Source organism: Ochotona princeps, chromosome 17 (genome assembly GCF_030435755.1).
Source record: "Ochotona princeps isolate mOchPri1 chromosome 17, mOchPri1.hap1, whole genome shotgun sequence".
In the NCBI taxonomy this organism is placed as follows: Eukaryota; Metazoa; Chordata; class Mammalia; order Lagomorpha; family Ochotonidae; genus Ochotona; species Ochotona princeps.
Genome location: NC_080848.1, coordinates 26,711,271 through 26,729,321, shown reverse-complemented (window position 1 = coordinate 26,729,321; position 18,051 = coordinate 26,711,271). Strand labels below are relative to the sequence as shown.

Below are 18,051 nucleotides of genomic sequence, written 5' to 3'. Positions count from 1 at the left end.
TGAAGGACTAAAATAATTTCATGTCTATATTTTCTCACTTGTTTTTATTTTTGTTGGCGGGAGAGGAGGGGCTTTTGGGTAGAATTTCACATCATATCTGGAGTGAAGGGGAGGGTGGGGAAGCTCAGCCCGTCACCCAAGAATAACCCAGTAATGACATGTCTGTGCGTGGGAAGTGTTTCCCTCCACCCTGGGAGGATCTGAGCCTGCACCCCAGTGGGATTCCCTGCTGGTGATGGAAGGCTACTCAGAGGGAGGTGGCCTAGCTCAGCGGAAGTGCAGAAAGAAGGCTTGGCTGCCCAGAAATGAAAACCTAAGGGGAGAGACGCCGCAAGTCTGCGGGGCTTCCCCCAGTTTCAAGGTGGGGGCTGTGCTGTGCATGCTGGACTGAAGAACCGGGTGAGCGCCACGGCCTGTGTCCTCGGCTGAGGGGCTGCCAGGGCCTCGACGCTCCTGGGTACGGTGTCTGAGTCACTGGAGACAGCTCAGCCGTGCCCGGCGGGCCAGCGCCAGACCCTGGCGTCCTCCATCTTCTCTCCTGAGCTCCCCCTGCTCCAGCTGCCTGAGCCACGGACCGCAGCACCACACACCCCCGCGGGGGGGGACGCCGCGCCCCATCCCCGCCCCCGGCCCCACCCCGGCCCCCCCGCGGGGACCCTGACCCCACCGCCGCCGGGCACCGGCTGAGCTCCGAGGCGGCGAGCCGGCGGCGGGGACGCGCACCGGGGGTCGGAGCGAGTGGGGGCCGCGGCGGCCCGGCCGGGGCTCCCCCCCCGCCCGCGCTCGCCGCCGCGGTGGTGCGTCCCGGAGGTTACCGGAAGTGGCCGCGCTCAGCGCTGCCATGTTGAGGAGCCGCCGCTGCCGCTGCCGCCGCCGCCGCCGCCGCTTTGTTGTCGCCTCCTCCGGCTGAGGAGGCTCCCCGAGCGGGGGGAGTGGGGAGGAGGGGGGTCGGCCGCAGCAGCCATGGAGGCCAACTGGACCGCGTTCCTGTTCCAGGTACTGGGGGCCCCCCCGGGGGGGCACGGGGGGGACAGGGGGGCCGGGCCCCGGGCTGGCGGGCGGGCGGGCGCTCCTCCTCCCCTCCCTCCCGACTCCGCTCTCCGGCCCGGCCTTAATCCCCCTTTGTTTTTCCGCCCGCTCGCCCCAGCGGAGCCGGGCTGCTTAGGTGATAGCTGGCGGCCTCACGGGGTGCGGGGGGGAAAGAGCAGGCCTCGGGGTGAGCCCCGGGGGCCCCCCCAGCGCACACAGACACACGCATACACACCCTTCCCTCCCGCCCCGAAGGGGAAGGGAGGAGGCCGGTGGCTGTCAGCAGCCCGCAGCCCGGAGAAAGGAGGGCGCCGAGCTGCTGGATAGCGCGGCCGCTCGGCCACTGCGCGCGTCGGGCCCGGGCGCGCGCGGGGGAGAGGGGGTCCCCCACGATGTGCACTTAGTCCGTCTCCCGCCTGCTCGCTCTTCCTTTCACCCCCGTCCGTCCCCTCTCTTTTTGTGTGTGTGCGTGTGTATGTGTTGACTTTCTGACCCCCTGGCGCATCCCCGCGAATAGCGGGACTCCCCGGGCTGCCCGCCACTCCCCCTGCCCGCCGCTTCCCTCGTGTCCATCCCCTTGGGGGGCGTTGAGAGCGTGTATCCCCTCCCCAAACTTCCCCCCCCCCCCGCCCCGAGGCCCCGGCGCTTTTCTCCCAAGTCCCGGCCGATCCTTGGCAGCTGACACCAGCTCCCGCTGTCCAGCGCTCGCGCCTGCCGGTCAGCCTGGGGACTCCCTCGGCCCCCGTGCAGGCCTGACCTCCCCCGGCTGCGGACGTTCCCTCGGCCGGCCAGCGGGGAGAGCGCAAACAAAGTCCGCTTACAAAGCCCCCAGATGAGTCACTCGTTGGGGTGTTGCCGTGCGCCTTTTGCAAGAAACTTAAAAGCGACTGCAGCCGATAACGCTAGCGGCGATCCTCTCGCCGGCTCACTTTAGGTGGAGGGAACCTCTCTTTGGAAGATCACGGTGGGAACACGCTTGTTCGCTTCGTTTGTGTTTGCAAACGAAGCATTTAGTGGGCAGCAGGGATGAGGTCACAGGGAAACTTAGGAACCCGAGGTTAGAGAGCTGGGCGCTTTTAAGAGCATTCTTCCCGCCTCGGGGTAATTTCCCCTCTTTGAATACTTGATGAAATCGCAAATGCAGAGCTGGGCGCTTGAGGCCTTTCCAAACTATCCAGGAACGGATGCAGAATTTTCAAAACATTACCTTCCCAGACACTGGACCCATCCCAGTGGAGTTATATAGGGAGGTGTGTGTTTTGAACGTTCCTATTGTGTAGCCCTGCTTTGTTGTTTCAAGACATATGTTCTTTGGTGTGTGGGCAATTTGATTTTAAGTAATGGAAACAGGCTTCTTAAAATTGAAAATACCCGAAATTACAGGGCTTGTGAACTTTTCCCTCTGTCATTCTGTTGGAGTATTGTTTCATCATGCTTTGATGAGCATGATAACAATGCGATAACTTCAGCATGCACTGGAAAAGAAACGATAACACAGTTAACTGCCACCCAGGTTAGTGTAAAGGTGGCAAATGCCTTTTCTAGGGGGGGGAAAAACTTTCAGATGATCATTTTAAAATGCAGGATTGGTTAAGAAAAAAACTTAAGCCTATCGTCTGTAAACTTAATAGACACTGAAGAGAGCTAGAGTGTCTGTAAGGGAAACCTGGTAACTCCTCTTGGGAAAGCGGTTCGGATTCTTGTTAATTACTGCTAATGACTCTTTCCTTGATACAGCAAGTGCCAGAAATTTATTGATCTAGTTTTTAATTTGATTTTATATTATTTAAAATTTTTCAACTATTCAGATTTTTTTCACATGGTGGGAAAGTGTTAAAGACAATATTTGACCATGGGCTCTTGCAATGAGTGCACTGAAAATTGTTGGAAAACTTATAACTCAGCCAAGAAGAGATGAATGGGTAAAGAGAATATTTTGGTCTTTCTATGGAAAGGTATGGATAGGATTGGTTCTGTTTTTAATTTTCACTGGGAAAATGGAGAGGTAAACATTTGTGTGTTTCCCAGAGCATCCTGTTGAACTTACATGTTAAAGCAGTTTTATGATGCTGCCTGCTTTCCAGATAACCTGGTGGAAAGTGAAAGCCATAGCTGTTAAAATATTTGATGGATGATTCTCCTAACAGGACATTCAAGAGATGACTCACCAATGCTAATTTGTTTCAGTACAAAATCTTTTACCCTCTGGCGCTGGAGATTTCGTGGTGCCACATCCTACCACCCAGGGTGATGAAATAACATTTCTGGTTTTTTGGTTTTTGTTTTCGTCATCCCCAGAAAAAGGAGAGTGGCGGCAAGGTTAATTACCTTGCAAGTTGAAAGAGATGGGAGATAAAATTAAAACCTTGATTTGATGACACTAGTGAAATAAAAGTCTATTCAGAAGTTATATTTTAAAAATAAATCACTTAACTAAAGGGAGGTTGTGGTTGTTATTTTACTGTCTCTCCCCCAGAGAATAAGTTGAGAAAACCCAGTTCCCCTCTTAGAAGGGCTCCTAGGACTCCTCGGAGAGTGGTTTCAGTAGTGGTCCTCCAGCACCTCACCCCCCATGTGAGAGGGCGCTTCAGCAAGGCTGTGCACATGCTTATGTTGCCACAGACATCAGAATGGGTAAAAGAGCAGTAAGTGCTTTTAGTACTTCATTGCACTAATGGTTGTTTGGAATTGGAAAATGCTTCAAAACATTGTAAGTTTGAACTTTGTCCAGAAGATTTGCATTCCCTATTATCTGATCTGTTAGCCTTTGAAATTGTATATCTTGAGATACTTTGAATTATTAACCATTTGTATGGTGTATGGAAACTTGGGTATCCTACTGCCAGCTTAGACGAGGGATGAGATTAGAGTCCAAATCCTGTAAAGTTTCTGCTGTTGTCACTTGGATAGATAGAGGCCTGCAGTTATAGGAGCTCCACAGATTAGGTTAAAACTGGACTGTAATTCAATGGGAGCTTTAACTCCAGAAAAGGTAATCATCGCACCATTTTTGAAGAGTGCTTCTAGAATTTAAATGGTGATTAAATACAAATTATTAAATTGAATGGAGCTGGTTACTCTAGCACACCTGCCAATCACTTGGTAGATACTAGTTCCAGGCTTAGCTTTTGTGCTGGCAGCAAGTAAAGTTGAAGCAATATGTGGTATATGTCCTTACCCATCAGGAGAGAGCTGTGTGTGTGTCCTTTTTTTCCTTAATCAGTCAGCTGTAGCACCTGTGATCATAGTGGGAGAAGGATAAATAGCTATCTGAAGTATTTAAAGTGACGAGTTAGACCCTTTGTAGGATATTATATGCCTAAAATGCTTGAAACTCTTACTTCTCACTGCGTACATCCCTTTCAGATTCTAAAAGTCTAGCACAGGGCTTAGGCTCACTGTCAAGTTTCAACCATGCTAGTAAAGAGCAACATATTAGGAAGAACAATTTCAGGAATTTTTCCCCACCATTTCCTAAAAGTTGATCAGTTTGAAGGTGTGAAGAATTTTAAAAGAATCAAAATCAAGAGGTTACTTACTCATAAATGCCAAAAAGCTGATGGCAATTTTGCTTTCAGTGCAGCTAATGACAGTGTCCAGCCCCCAGTTTTGGAGTGGAGAAGTACATTGTAACAGCAAAGGTCTTATACTTTATTGAAACCTACAACTGGTGGAAGAAGATGAGCATGAATAGAACTTAAGTGCTTATCATTTGTTTGTTTTCCTCTTGTAAGCCTGTCTGAAAGTTTAGGGCTTAAACGGCTGGTGCTGCTCCAGGATGCAGACTTTAATAGAAGGGAATGACTTGAGATGCAGTACACAGGTGTTTTGCTGTGGACTACCTTCACAGATGCCTTCCGGGTTGAGCAGGGTTTGTTTCAAACCAGTCTTTTAGCAGTTCCATGAAAATTTCAGAAGTAAACTTTGGCTCCTTTCCTCACTTAGCAACAGACCCCTGGCTCAGTCACTAAGATTTTTCTGATGAAAGGCATGGTGCTTCTCTCCTCTTTGGTAATAGATAAGGGAACGCTTATGTCACTTTGTGTGTATGTTGCTTTAGTAAGGTACTTTTGAAAACTGAAGTCTGTGTTATAAGTTTCTTGACAAGTTATTTAAACTTGGTTTCAGCACTGACAGACTAATGCAAACTGATGTCATTAGCTGGTATGTCCCTTATGAGCCAGGGTACTGTGGAGCTTAGTGACCTGTTTGAAAGCAAGATAACTGCCAGCGGCTCAGTCCTAAGTGTTCTCTCTGCACAGTGATTTTCAGTACTTGGTGTGTGTAGGGAGCTGTTAAGAGAACAAGGTAGCTGCTGGATCTTTGCTGCAGAGAATAGCTTGCAGGCTCTTTGCTTCTTCTAGTCTCTGTTGCCTGGAATGTGTTGCATTTTGAAGGTCCTCGTGAAGGCTGGGTTTCTGAAGTGTCCCTCTTTGGTTTTAGGCCCATGAAGCCTCCCATCACCAACAGCAGGCGGCACAGAACAGCCTGCTGCCTCTCCTGAGCTCGGCTGTGGAGCCCCCTGACCAGAAACCATTGCTTCCCATACCAATAACTCAGAAACCTCAGGCTGCACCAGAGACATTAAAAGATGCTATTGGGATTAAAAAAGAAAAACCCAAAACTTCGTTTGTGTGCACTTACTGCAGTAAAGCTTTCAGGGACAGCTATCACCTGAGGCGCCATGAGTCCTGCCACACAGGGATCAAGTTGGTGTCCCGGCCAAAGAAAACCCCCACCACGGTGGTTCCCCTGATCTCCACCATCGCTGGGGACAGCACCCGAACTTCGTTGGTCTCGACCATTGCAGGCATCTTATCAACAGTCACTACATCATCCTCGGGCACCAACCCCAGTAGCAGTGCCAGCACCACAGCTATGCCTGTGACCCAGTCTGTCAAGAAACCTAGCAAGCCTGTCAAGAAGAACCATGCTTGTGAGATGTGTGGGAAGGCCTTCCGAGATGTGTACCACCTCAATCGGCACAAGCTCTCCCACTCAGACGAAAAGCCCTTCGAGTGTCCTACTTGCAATCAGCGCTTCAAGAGGAAGGACCGGATGACTTACCATGTGAGATCTCACGAAGGAGGCATCACCAAACCCTATACTTGCAGTGTTTGTGGGAAAGGCTTCTCCAGGTACTGTGATTTACTTTGTTTGTTTGTTTGTTTCCTTACAGTATCTGTGAACTTCAGTTTTGTCTCTGCAGGTTCATGAGAGTGTGGGCAGGCCTGTGTGAGTAGAGGGGATCAGTGGTAGAGAAATAGTATGCCTCCAGGTCTAAGTCCTTTTTGGTGTGATTGACAAGTGGGGACGTAGTGACTAACCTGTTATTTCATTTAAGAAGCGCTTTGGTGGACTCAGGCCTTTACTTGGCACGACATATTAACACTGCAAAACCACCAGTTTCCAGTTAATTTGTGCTTGAGACATGAGGCTTCCTGTGCAAATCAGAGAAATGTATTTTCGGGAAGTTGAGATGACCATGGATATTCTTATTAAAACTTTTAGAAGAATATTTTTCCATTCTTATGTAATCACTAACATTTTACTTGTTTTCATTTTTTAAAACTGAAGAGTCGATGTAGTGGTAGCTGTTTCTGACAAGTATTAATCCTAAAACTTTGAGTATATTTCCTAATTGTAAAAAAATCAAGATCTAATATGATTTGATGTTGACTAGCAGAGGAAATTAATAGGTAAATGACTGAGGCTTTTGTTGATGCTAAGGGAAGTAAGGAGGCTTGCACTGGGGGGAGGGGGAATTGCTACTCTGCTGGCTTTCTTTGAAAATGCCCCCTTCTTAATCTGCCAAGCATGTTAGCATTCACCTGAGCAGCATTTATACGTGTGTTCTGTTACATCTTCTCTTGAAACTCTCTTTCACAGGCCTGACCACTTAAGCTGTCACGTAAAACATGTCCATTCAACAGAAAGACCCTTCAAATGCCAAGTAAGAGTTAAAATGACTTATCCTTAGCATAGCACTTAATGCACATCATTCAGAAGAGCTAAGCCATCAAATCTCACTGTTTTTGAATAGCCATAAAAATCACCAACTTGAATAAATGTGCTCCATTTGAATTCTAGTTTTATAAAATATAAATGACAGCTTCTGTTTCTGTAAGGCAAGATAATTTTTAATAAACTACATTTCCCTTTCCTTGGGCAACAGCACTTTTTATTATCAGAAGAAAAAATAAATAAACTCATGTAAAATATCTGAAATGAATAAAAGAACAAAGGGCTTTAAATTATATTTTGGCTTGATGGATAAGGTTGTTTTAACTCTAATGGGAAAAGCTGAAATTTTCTCCCAAATGTTATTACTTCGTACATTTTTGCCTGCTGGTAATCAAATTGGATAATTTTCCTAGTTATTTAAATCTCTTCAGGTTAATGATTTGGTTTGATGTAACTTGTGGTAATGAAAAAGTTAGGAATTTGGTAAGTCAAAGGACTGTTTTGGGGATCAATAATTGTAATTTGTTGCTGAATGTCTTAGTGCTCCTTTCAGTTAAGTTTGTTAGTGACTGATTTTATTAAGTAAATGATGTGAATGCTAAAAAAATATAGTGGAGGAAGGAAGCTAATGTCATGGAATGAGTTTGTGCTGTATGTGCCAGGCCATTAGTCCACCAATAATTTTGTGATGGTATTGTCTATTTTATCAATGAAGAGACAAATTTAGATAGGTTAGCTGACTTTCTTAGCATTAAACTGTTTAATAAATTCTAAAGTGCAGTTAAAATCCAGATTAAAATCTAGGCTTAACTGACTCTAAAGCTCACATGGTTTCAACTCTGTGTTGATGTATTTTCTTCCAAAATGGAAAGATAAGAAATTTATTGAGTCTTTTACTGTAATTATGATTCTACGTAACACAAAGCAGTTAAAACAGTTTTTAAATAGTTAAAAATTATTGCAGTCACCTTGCTGATGTGGGTAGGATATTGCATAGAATATAACATACTTTAAAATGAGGAGAACAGGATAGTCTATATTAAAAAAAAGTTTTCCTCCCTCATGCAGACATGCACTGCTGCCTTTGCCACCAAAGACAGACTGCGGACACACATGGTGCGCCATGAAGGCAAGGTGTCATGCAACATCTGTGGGAAGCTCCTGAGTGCGGCATATATCACCAGCCACTTAAAGACACACGGACAAAGCCAAAGTATCAACTGTAATACATGCAAACAAGGCATCAGTAAAGGTAGGTGTTGCCTCAAATTGGTGGAATCTAGACACTTACGTTTTAGGAGTACTTTCACTGTACTGTCAAGACTATATTAACATTCTCCTCCTATTTCCTACTGTTACTAGAAGGTACAAATAGGTAGCAGCAGAGAGCATATTGGTCGGAACTATGACTTTTACGCATGTTTACAGCACTGATAAGCTCCCACTAATCTTGCCTTCAGTCCTGTGCTTGTCAACTAATGGTGCCCATATTAAAAGAGCAGGATTTCCCCACAGCTGCTTTTCAGCATAGCTCTTCTTCCCATGTGGGATTTGAATAAAAAGCTCTAGTATGTCAGAATTGAAGCAGTGGAAATCACACTAACAAGCAACAGCTTATACTTGGCAATCTCATTGTTTTTATTTATTTAAAGTTAGGAAGATTCTTGGGTGTCTCCTAACTGGTGATATTCAGTAGTAATCTGAAAAGGTTAATAAGTTTGATTTACCTTTTTTTTTTTTTTTAAGATTTACTTATTTTTATTGGAAAGGCAAATCTACAGAGAGGAGAGACACAGAGAAAGAAAGACCTTCCATCTATTGGTTCACTCCTCAAATGGACACAATGGCCAGAGTTGAGCCCATACAAAGCCAGGAGCCAAGAGCTCTTCCAGGACTCCCACACAAGTATAGGTTCCTAAGGCTTTGGACATCCTCCTCTGCTTTCCCATAGCCATGAACAAAGGAAATGACACAACCGGGTTACAACCTAGTGCTCATATGGGATGCTGGCACTTGCAGATGGAGGGTGAACCAACAAACCATCATGCTGGCCCCTTGTGGATAAAATTTAATATTTGCATTTACCCAGGCTATTTCTTTTTTAAGATTGCCCTAACCAGTAGAAAAAAGTGTTTTCCTAATTCTGTATTCTATTATGCAGCAGAAACATGAAATCCTTAAAAAATAGGTGACCACAAATAAATGGGGAAAAAAAACCAATGAGCTTTAATCTTATACATTTTTACTTCTTTGTGAGTACATTGTGTTTATTATCTGCCATGTTGTGCTTTGTAACAGTTTATTTGGGGGTATGTCATTGTGCTTAAGTAAGCAGATGATATTTTGATGAACACTGCTTAGTTCCTATTACTGTTATCTAACTTCATCTCTATAGACACTTGCTTGTCAAGGTGGCAAATAATAATTTTTTATTTTGTGTTGGCTGTCCCTAGTTTTCTAGACTTTTTAATCTGCTTACTTGTTTTGATCAATACAGACACAAGCAGCCAGAACAATGTGCTGTAGTGAGAGCTATCAAGTTAAATGATAAGGGTATGGGCATTCTGGCACAATGGGTTAAGCTGCACTTGAGATGCCCACATCCCATATCAAGATGTTTGGGTTTGTGTGCCAGCTCTGTTTCCAAACCAGCTTCCTGCTGAGGCTCACCGTGGGAGGCAGCAGGAGATGATCAAGTGTGTGGGTCCCTGCCACTCATGTGGGAGACCCAGGTGGGAATTCCTGGGTCCCGGTTTCAGCCTGGCCCAGGCATGGCTGTTGTAGGCCTTTGAAGAGTGAAGCTGGTTATCAAAGTGTGGTGTTTCATTCTCACTCTGCCTTTCAAAATAAATAAAACTAATTAAAAATTATAGAAGCAGGAAGAATCTTAGTTATCTTAAGCTTTGATTTTTTTTTTAATGGCCACACTTTTTCAACATAAATGTAGTGTTTCTGGTGTATCTTTGGAATAGCATGCATGAGTGAAGAGACCAGCAGCCAGAAGCAGCAGCAGCAGCAGCAACAGCAGCAGCAGCAACAGCAGCACGTGACAAGCTGGCCAGGGAAACAGGTGGAAACACTGAGACTGTGGGAAGAAGCTGTCAAAGCAAGGAAGAAAGGTAAGAGCAGGCTTCCAGGGTCCAAAGTATGGCTTTGGAAGTGTGTTCATGTCGTGTGCCAAAGATCAAAGTAGAGAAGCTGTAGCTTCTGGAATCCAGCTTTATGGAAGCATGTAAAGAACTCTATGCTGTAAAGTGTCTGGGAAAGTTTAGTTGTTGTCAACAGAACTTCCAGATAAGTTTTTTTTATAACTGGCTAATGAAAATTTTCAGTACTTCTTGTCATATTTTTTCTTTTGATTTACTTTTTGTTACAAATTTGGAATCAAATGTGATTTGTTGCTGTTCTTAGAGCTTCATTTTTATGTTCAGTTTGATGTCCACCTTAAGTATTCCCACATTTAGAGGTAGGTAAAATAGTCTTGTGTGTTGGTAGTTCATTTTCTTACAGCTGCGCGATTGTCTTCTTCAGTGTGGAGCGGCATACTATTCCATGGTTCAGGTTATAGTGCTCATGTCTTCTTGCTCTCTCTCTTTTTTTTAAAAAGACTCACTTATTTTTGTTGAAAGGTAGATTTACACAGAGTGAAGGAGAGACAGAGACCTGCCATCCTCTGGTTCACTCCCCAAGTGGCCGCAATGGCCAGAGCTGAGCTGATCCAGAGCTAAAAGCTGGGAGCTTCTTCCGGGTCTCCCACGTGGGCGCAGAGTCCCAAAGCTTTGGGCCATGCTCAACTGCTCTCCCAGGCCACAAGCAGGGAGCTGGATGGGAAGTGGAGCAACTGGGATACAAACTGGCACCCATATGGGATCCCTGCGCATGCAGGCGAGGATTTAACTGCTAGGCTGTCCGCAGGGGCCAGTGTATTTTCTCTTAGTCTTCTTAATCTTCAGTTTCTCATTGAGGACTGACATTAACTTAGCATGTCTGCATTTTTGAGACCATACTTATAATTGGTACAGCAGTTAAGAATGACTTGCTTTTCTCTGTTTATATCATACAAAGAATTAAGCATGTCGGTTCAATTTATTTTTCAACTTACTAGTTGTGGCTTTGGTTTCTGGACTGTTGTGCAGCCTTTTCAGGTAAATCAGCTTGTCAGTGTATCACCAGCAATAGGACAGACTGCTGAATTCCTTCTTTCCTGCTCTACCTCTGCCACGTCTGACTGTTTTTGGTTCTGAGGCATCCTCTACAGATGGGCTGTTCTATGTAGAATTCCTTTGCTGTGTGATTTCTTCTGCCTTTTGCTTTTGTATAAAGTTTTCTTTCTCAGATTTCCTTCCAAGCATCCTGTGCTTGGATGGAAATATAAGCAATAACCTCCTTTTTCCTGTATCTGCTGGAATTGTAGAGCAGGAGTCCGGATATGCTCTCCAGGCTGGCTTCCAAATGAAGATGTGTCATTAGCTTAATGAAATGTTTTGTGGTAGGAGAAGGGACCATGGTGTTGGCTAGAAGTGGGAACCAAAAAAAAAAAAAATGTTGTGTTATCATAATTTTTGTAGTGGGTTGAAGTATGCTTTGAAGGATATTTAGCTTGGGGAAAGTGAAATTCTTCAAGCCATCAGTAAGAGGAAACATCAGTAAGAGGAAAAATGGGGTGGGAAGTGGCACAGAGGAGAATGAGAGCTGTGTCTTTTGGGGAGATCTAGAGGAGAATATCCATAGCAATACTACTGTTACCTCAAAAGTGAGTTTGCTTTCTCTCTCCTACACTTTTCTATTTGGTATTGTATTTCAGTTTGCTTGCACAATAAGACTTGATTGTTGAGCACATCTTCTGACCTCAAAGAAACAGAATGCTACTGTATTACCATTTGTAGCATGAATGTCTTTCTGCAAATGACCATGGATGTTACAAAACTTTGTATTCATGTTAGTTAGTGTCACATTTTGGGAGAGGGGAGATGGATGATGTGAAAACCTAAACCAGAAACAACCATGTCCCTTTAAGTGTTAGACTTGCTGGGAAAGCAGTGAAGAATGGCCCAGGGCCTTAGGACCCTGCACCGACTAGGGGGCCCAGGAGCTCCTGGCTTTCCAACTTCAGAACAGTCTAGCTCTGGCTATTGTGGCCATTTTTAAAAATATAGATTTCCTAGGTTCCATCTAAATTGCAATACTGAATTTCCTGGGAGTCTTTTATTATTATTATTATTATTATTATTATTATTATTATTTTAATTTCCAAGATAAAAATGAGCCAGGTTGATCAAGACATGATCTGTTATATACCAGGTGCAAACCTTCATGTTTAGTTTCAAATGCATTTCTGTATTTTGACAGCCAAGTCACAGGCAGCATACCTGCTGCATCTCTATTGCTGTTTTCTGGCACACTAGCAGATGGTGTTGAATTTTGTTGAGGGAGTGTCTCTTTGGAGGAGTTATTCTTTCTTTTTTCTTTTTACTTAATTTGAGGGTAGAGGGATTTGGGGAAGGGAAAGAAGACTGGAGAGAGAGAGAGAGAGAGAGAGAGAGAGAGAGAGAGAGAGAGAGGTGGACAGATGGACAGAGAGAGCATTCCTACTCACTGTTTCACTCTTTCAATGCTCAGAGGCTGGGACCTGCCCTGGCTGGTCTCTGCGGCAGGTGCCGGGAACCCAGTCATTGGAGCTGGCACGAGTGCCTCCCAGGGTCTGTGTCAGTGGGAACCTGGAATCAAGAGCTAGAGCTAAATATTGAGTTTGATTATTTTCATTATATGATAAGGGATACAGGCCATCTTTTATATATATATATGGTAAAGATTTATTTATTTGAAAGATGGATTATAAAAGGAAGGTGGCAGGAGGGAGGAAGGGACAGAAATAGATCTTCCATCTACTGGTTTGCTCCAGGCTAAGGCCAGGTCACAAAAGAGTTCTGTCTGGGTCTTTCACATGGATGCAGGGGTCCAAGCACTTTGGCCATCTTCTGTTGCTTTCCTAAGCTCGTTGGCAGAAAGCCGAGTTGGGAGTGCCAGGACTTGAACTGGCTCCTATACAGGATTCCAGCATTGCAGATGGCAGTTAAACTCCCTATAAACCCAAGAGCCCAGTACTCCATTTGGGTCTCTCACATGAGTATCAGGGGCCCAGGTACTTGAACCATCATCTGTTGTCTCTTGAGATACATTAACAGGAGGTTGGATGAGGGGCCAGTAGGGTAGCTCAATTGGCTGATCCTCTACCTGCAAGTGCCAGCATCCCGCCTGTGTGGGTGCCAGTTTCTGTCCTGGTTGCTCCATTTTCCATCCAGCTCCCTGCCTGTGACCTGAGAAAGCAGCAGAGGATAACCCAATGCCTTGGGACCTGGCACTTGTTTGGGAGACTCAGAAGAAGCTCCTGGCTCCTGGTTTGGGATCACCTCAACTCCAGCCATTGCAGCCATTTGGAGAGTGAACCAGTGGATGGAAGATCTTTCTTTCTGTGTCTACTTCCATCGCTTCTCGGCCTTTTGGCTAAGATCAAGTGTAGTATCTGTGTCTACTTCCTGGAATCTGCCTTTCAAATAAAATAATGAAAAGAGTATTTAGCTAGAACTGTTATCCTGGGCCCAGTGCAACAGCCTATTAGCTAAAGTCCTCACCTTGTATGCGCAGGGATCCCATATGGGTGCTGGTTTGTATCCCAGTTGCTCCACTTCCTTCTAGCTCCCTGCTTGTGGCCTGGGAAAGCAGTTGAAGATGGCCCAAAGCTTTGGGACCCTGCGCCCGCGTGCGAGACAACGCTCCTGGCTTCTGGCTTTGGATCGGCTCAGCTCTGGCCGTTGCAGCCACTTGGGTGTGAACCAGCAGATGGAAGATCTTCCTCTCTGTCTCTCCTTCACTCTGTGTAAATCTGACTTTCCCATAAAAAAAAAATAAATCTTAAAAAAAAAAAAACCCTATTATCCTGAGAGTAAAATAAACAGATACTAAAAGAGCTAGTTTGTCAACTTCTAATTATATATTTTTAAAACCTTAACAGAAAGTGGTTTTGCCTCTAAGGCTTGAGTATACTACACCTCCTCTCTGTTAGTTACCGTGTGCCTGTGAGAGTTCTTTTCTGATGCTCTGTCACTGTGCAGCCACTGCCCAGCTCTGTGTCAACAAGCTCTTTTGACCTGGCCTGCTGGTAGTTAACTCTTGCTAGGAAAGTCTATAGAACTCTGAGAAACTGCATGAAGAAGTAACAAGAACACTTAGCCCTTCTTGGTATCTCTGTCCTGCAGAGTGCCTTGCACAAGCTAACTGATCCTCCCAACATCACTGTGAGGTAGGTAAGTAAATCTGAACTTGAAACCAAAAATAAAGGTTCAACAAGTTACCTTGCAGGAGATACAGCCTCAGGAGATTCATCCCGGGTGCCCAGCTTGTACTGAGACCACTGCTCTGCTGACTGCTTAAATTGACTAAATGTTTATCATTTCTTCATTAAAAGACAGTGATTCAGAAGCTGTTTGTTCACTGTTTTTTTTCAAGTCTAAAGGTCCTCTTGTGTTCTTATTTTAGAAGCTGCTAACCTGTGCCAAACCTCCACGGCCGCAACGACACCTGTGACTCTCACTACTCCATTCAATATAACATCCTCTGTGTCATCTGGGACTATGTCAAACCCAGTCACAGTAGCAGCTGCAATGAGCATGAGAAGTCCAGTAAATGTTTCAAGTGCAGTTAACATAACCAGCCCAATGAACATAGGGCATCCTGTAACTATAACCAGTCCACTATCCATGACCTCTCCTTTAACACTCACTACCCCTGTCAACCTCCCTACCCCTGTCACTGCCCCAGTGAACATAGCACATCCTGTCACAATCACATCTCCAATGAACCTGCCCACACCTATGACGTTAGCTGCCCCTCTCAATATAGCAATGAGGCCCGTAGAGAGCATGCCTTTCTTACCCCAAGCTTTGCCTACATCACCGCCTTGGTAAACAGTATTATAAAGTCAAAACATGGGTTAAAGTGAATATTTACCAGCAGCCTACTCTTAGTTGATTAAAGCAAAAAGTAAACCATGAAAATGGAAGGTTTTATTGCATTAGTTATTAAGAGTGTAGTAGCACATTTCTCCAATTTGGCTGGGATTGTTCAAAGTAAGATGTATATGTAACTTACCACTGGACCACTTTAGTTTCATCAGAAATCCCTTTTAGCTGTCAGCAGTGTTTAAACAGGATAGTAGTTGGCAAGATGAAATCCAGAATTAAAACCAGTCATAAAAAGGCAAAACCCATTTCAAAATAAAACAGTATCACTGTTTCTAATTCCAAGAAATCCTTTTATTCTCAACACTAGCAGAACTCTTCTCCCTCTACAAAGCAAATGGCTGATTTTAACCTGAAATTCTAAATCCACAGTTTGAGAGCTAGTGTAGAACTGTCTTTGTCTATTGTTTTTATGAGTAAATACATACATTGTCATAATAAAATGCATTTCAGAGAATATGCATTTTACCTTTGGGAATATGTTAATTTCAGGCAGCATTCCCTATGGGAAAGGTGATACCAGCTCTGATATGCAAAGCATACGATAATTTATCATTCTAATTTCAACATATAATAGGGATTGTGACCTGATATATTTGGAGATGTAAATATTGCTCAGCATATTAATCCTGATGGAATATAGCATTGTAGGTGACTTTTTCAAAAAAAACTTTTTAAAAAACAAAAAATAAAGTATACAGATTGTGTTTTAGTCAGAGAAGGCCGCAGTTGACAGAGGAGAAGTCAAGTTTGCGGACAGGCAGGCTCCTAAAAAACGGAGGCCAGTGAGATTCCTTTGAGGAGCCAAGGAATACTTTGGAACAGTTCAGATATATTGCTTTAAATTGGAAGATGCTGGAGGCACTGGGAAGTGACATGCCCCTCTCTCTCCCAATCAGAGCCTGTTGATGTTACAACAGGGACAAATGTGTTAGTTGCTCACTAGAGTTTATGTCTTATATAAAATTGTATACAGTTTTTATTCTAACCACTAACTAGGTAGTATGCCCCTTCAGAACAAGCAGAGTGTATCTTTTTTTAAAAAAGAAATTTTTCCTTCCATTTATTAATCATGAATTGTGCAGATTGGTTCAACTTTGTAAATATAGACATCACCTTTTTTTTTTTTCTTTGAGAAAACACTTGTATCAGCTTTGTGGTGTTTTTGGGGAGACAGCTGTCTGCACTCCCTGCAGAAACCCAGCAATGACTGTGCATGTTGAGACATGTGCTTTTTATTTCTTAGCAGGTTGGTTTATCTCTGTACATAAAGTAGAAACCAAAAGCTAGGGAGACAGATACTCTACGTCATCATGCCACACTTTTAATGTTTTTTAAAGCATTGTGCTTGTCAGAAAAATGTTAACTAAAACCAAGATGTTACTATTATTTTTTAAGTTGCAGTATGTTTTTGGTTTTTATTCATCTTTTAATCTTGCAGTTAAGAGAAATGGAAATTAGTTGTGTTAATCTTGCAAAATGTTTGCAGGACTATCAAACTGGATTGACTTCCGTTTATACCCCACTGTGTCAGTTCAGGCAGCAAAATACCTTGCATCTGAGGCAGACTTCCTACATCAGGGACAGGTATCTGTGTGTCATTATACAAAACCGTTCTAGGGGGTTGAACTACATAGTAAGAAATAAATAAATAGTAGTGTAAAATAATTTTATAAATGATCTTTTGTACTTTAGGACATTAAATTGTACAACTTTTGTATATATAAAAGCTTAGGAACTTTCTGTTTAGCAGGAAGGCAACACATTCCTACACTTTTAATGTATATGTTTGTTATAATGTCCATGTAAACATGCCCTATGTTTGTGCCTTTTAATTAGTTTGTCTCAATAAACAAAATGTAGAGAAAAATATGTAGCTATGACTTTGTTACAACTGTCCTTATCCACAGTACAAAATGGTTTGTTTTTAATATGTAGAGCATTATGTGTGGACTACTGGAAGGACTCCTGTGGGGAAGGCCCGGGAACGAGCAGCTGAGGCCTGGAGTGGAGGCCAGTGGCCACAGTTTAGGAAGTCCACACTCGCCAGCATGCAGACCCTGCAGTAGGCTCTGCCTCTGCCTGCTGGGACCTGCCTCCGCTGGCCTGGCAGTCACCATCCTCTGTGGGCAAACAGCCCGGGCTTCCTCCACAGTGGTCCAAGGAACATCCTGCAGGAAGGGCAGGTATGGGCCTCAGAACCCTGAAAGTATTAGTTAAAAAAAAAAAAAAAAGATATATACTAGAAATGATTGTTTTATCAATTCATTGTATAATAAACAGGAGTGAGACTTCATTGTATGACTTCAGTTAAAATGCTATTTTGTATGCATTCTTTATTAAGAAGCTTGTCTGCAATAATAAAGCCACGTGTGTCTTCTTTTGGGAGGGAGAGAGTTGATGGCAGGATGGAGGTGAGGGAGGACCACTGAAAGAGGGCAAATGGGATGTGTGGTGCAATTCTCTGCCTTGGAACTGGAATTGAGTTTGATGCTGATGAACTGATTGAGCCAGGTGTTGAAGGCACTACAGCCACCATGGATGGGAAGGCAGAGTACGTTGTCCCCTTCTGGTTGGAACCTGGGAGAGCTTCCCCTTTATCAGACTGGCAGCTGAACAGTGTATTAGATTATCCTCAAGCTGACATCCAGCCTGCTGTGCTGTAGGGCGTGCTGCTTGGCCTGCATTTGCCTTGTGTTGTGTATCCATTTCCCTCCTGAGGTGTGCTCCTAAATGAAGGTTTCTGTGTAAGCAGATGATGATTTTACTGTCAATACCAGCACTGTATTACTAACATGCAAAATACTGCAGATTTATTTTGACAAATTAAAGTTAACCGGTCACAAACGTTATGCTGGATTGCTTACTACCTCAGAAGCTTCATCAATTCATGGTGACAGGTGTTTTACAAAGCACTGCTTCTCCAGATGCACACATCAGAATTGGGCTGGCTGGGACAAGAGGGCGGGACGGATGTCGGAGTGGTCAGCATTTCAGTGCCATGGGGTAGCCTGGGTGGACAGGCACTGGACTGATTAAA

At 44.1% G+C, this 18,051-nt stretch overlaps 1 protein-coding gene, 1 long non-coding RNA gene and 1 pseudogene across 6 annotated transcripts; 2 read left to right on the top strand and 1 right to left on the bottom strand.

Annotated features, from left to right (window-relative positions):
- Positions 1–948, bottom strand: LOC131482396 (uncharacterized). Its single transcript, XR_009246958.1, has 2 exons — positions 816–948; positions 1–313 (listed from the first exon to the last, which is right to left on the bottom strand). It is a non-coding gene; the product is annotated as an uncharacterized LOC131482396 (long non-coding RNA).
- VEZF1 (vascular endothelial zinc finger 1) lies at positions 308–17,858 on the top strand. 5 transcript variants are annotated; one of them, XM_004590993.2, is made up of 6 exons: positions 308–996; positions 5,473–6,167; positions 6,919–6,982; positions 8,062–8,245; positions 9,966–10,112; positions 14,530–17,858. In XM_004590993.2, exons 1-6 carry the CDS (start codon positions 964–966, stop codon positions 14,955–14,957), a joined length of 1,551 nt encoding a protein of 516 aa, XP_004591050.1. In that variant the 5' UTR covers positions 308–963; the 3' UTR covers positions 14,958–17,858. The 5 variants fall into 5 exon arrangements, with proteins under 5 accessions (XP_004591050.1, XP_058532128.1, XP_058532129.1 ...); XM_058676145.1 differs by having other exon boundaries at positions 8,044–8,245; XM_058676146.1 differs by lacking the exon at positions 308–996 and adding an exon at positions 1,668–3,674 and having other exon boundaries at positions 8,044–8,245.
- Positions 13,478–13,583, top strand: LOC118759751 (U2 spliceosomal RNA; annotated as a pseudogene).
- Positions 17,859–18,051: the final 193 nt, after the last annotated feature.

Coding starts and splice junctions, on each gene's coding strand:
- VEZF1 (XM_058676143.1), top strand. CDS start 4,808: ATGCAGACTTTAATAGAAGGGAATGACTTGAGATGCAGTACACAGGTG. Junction 8,246..9,965: donor CAAACAAGGCATCAGTAAAG/GTAGGTGTTGCC, acceptor TCTTTGGAATAG/CATGCATGAGTGAAGAGACC. Junction 10,113..14,529: donor TGTCAAAGCAAGGAAGAAAG/GTAAGAGCAGGC, acceptor TTCTTATTTTAG/AAGCTGCTAACCTGTGCCAA.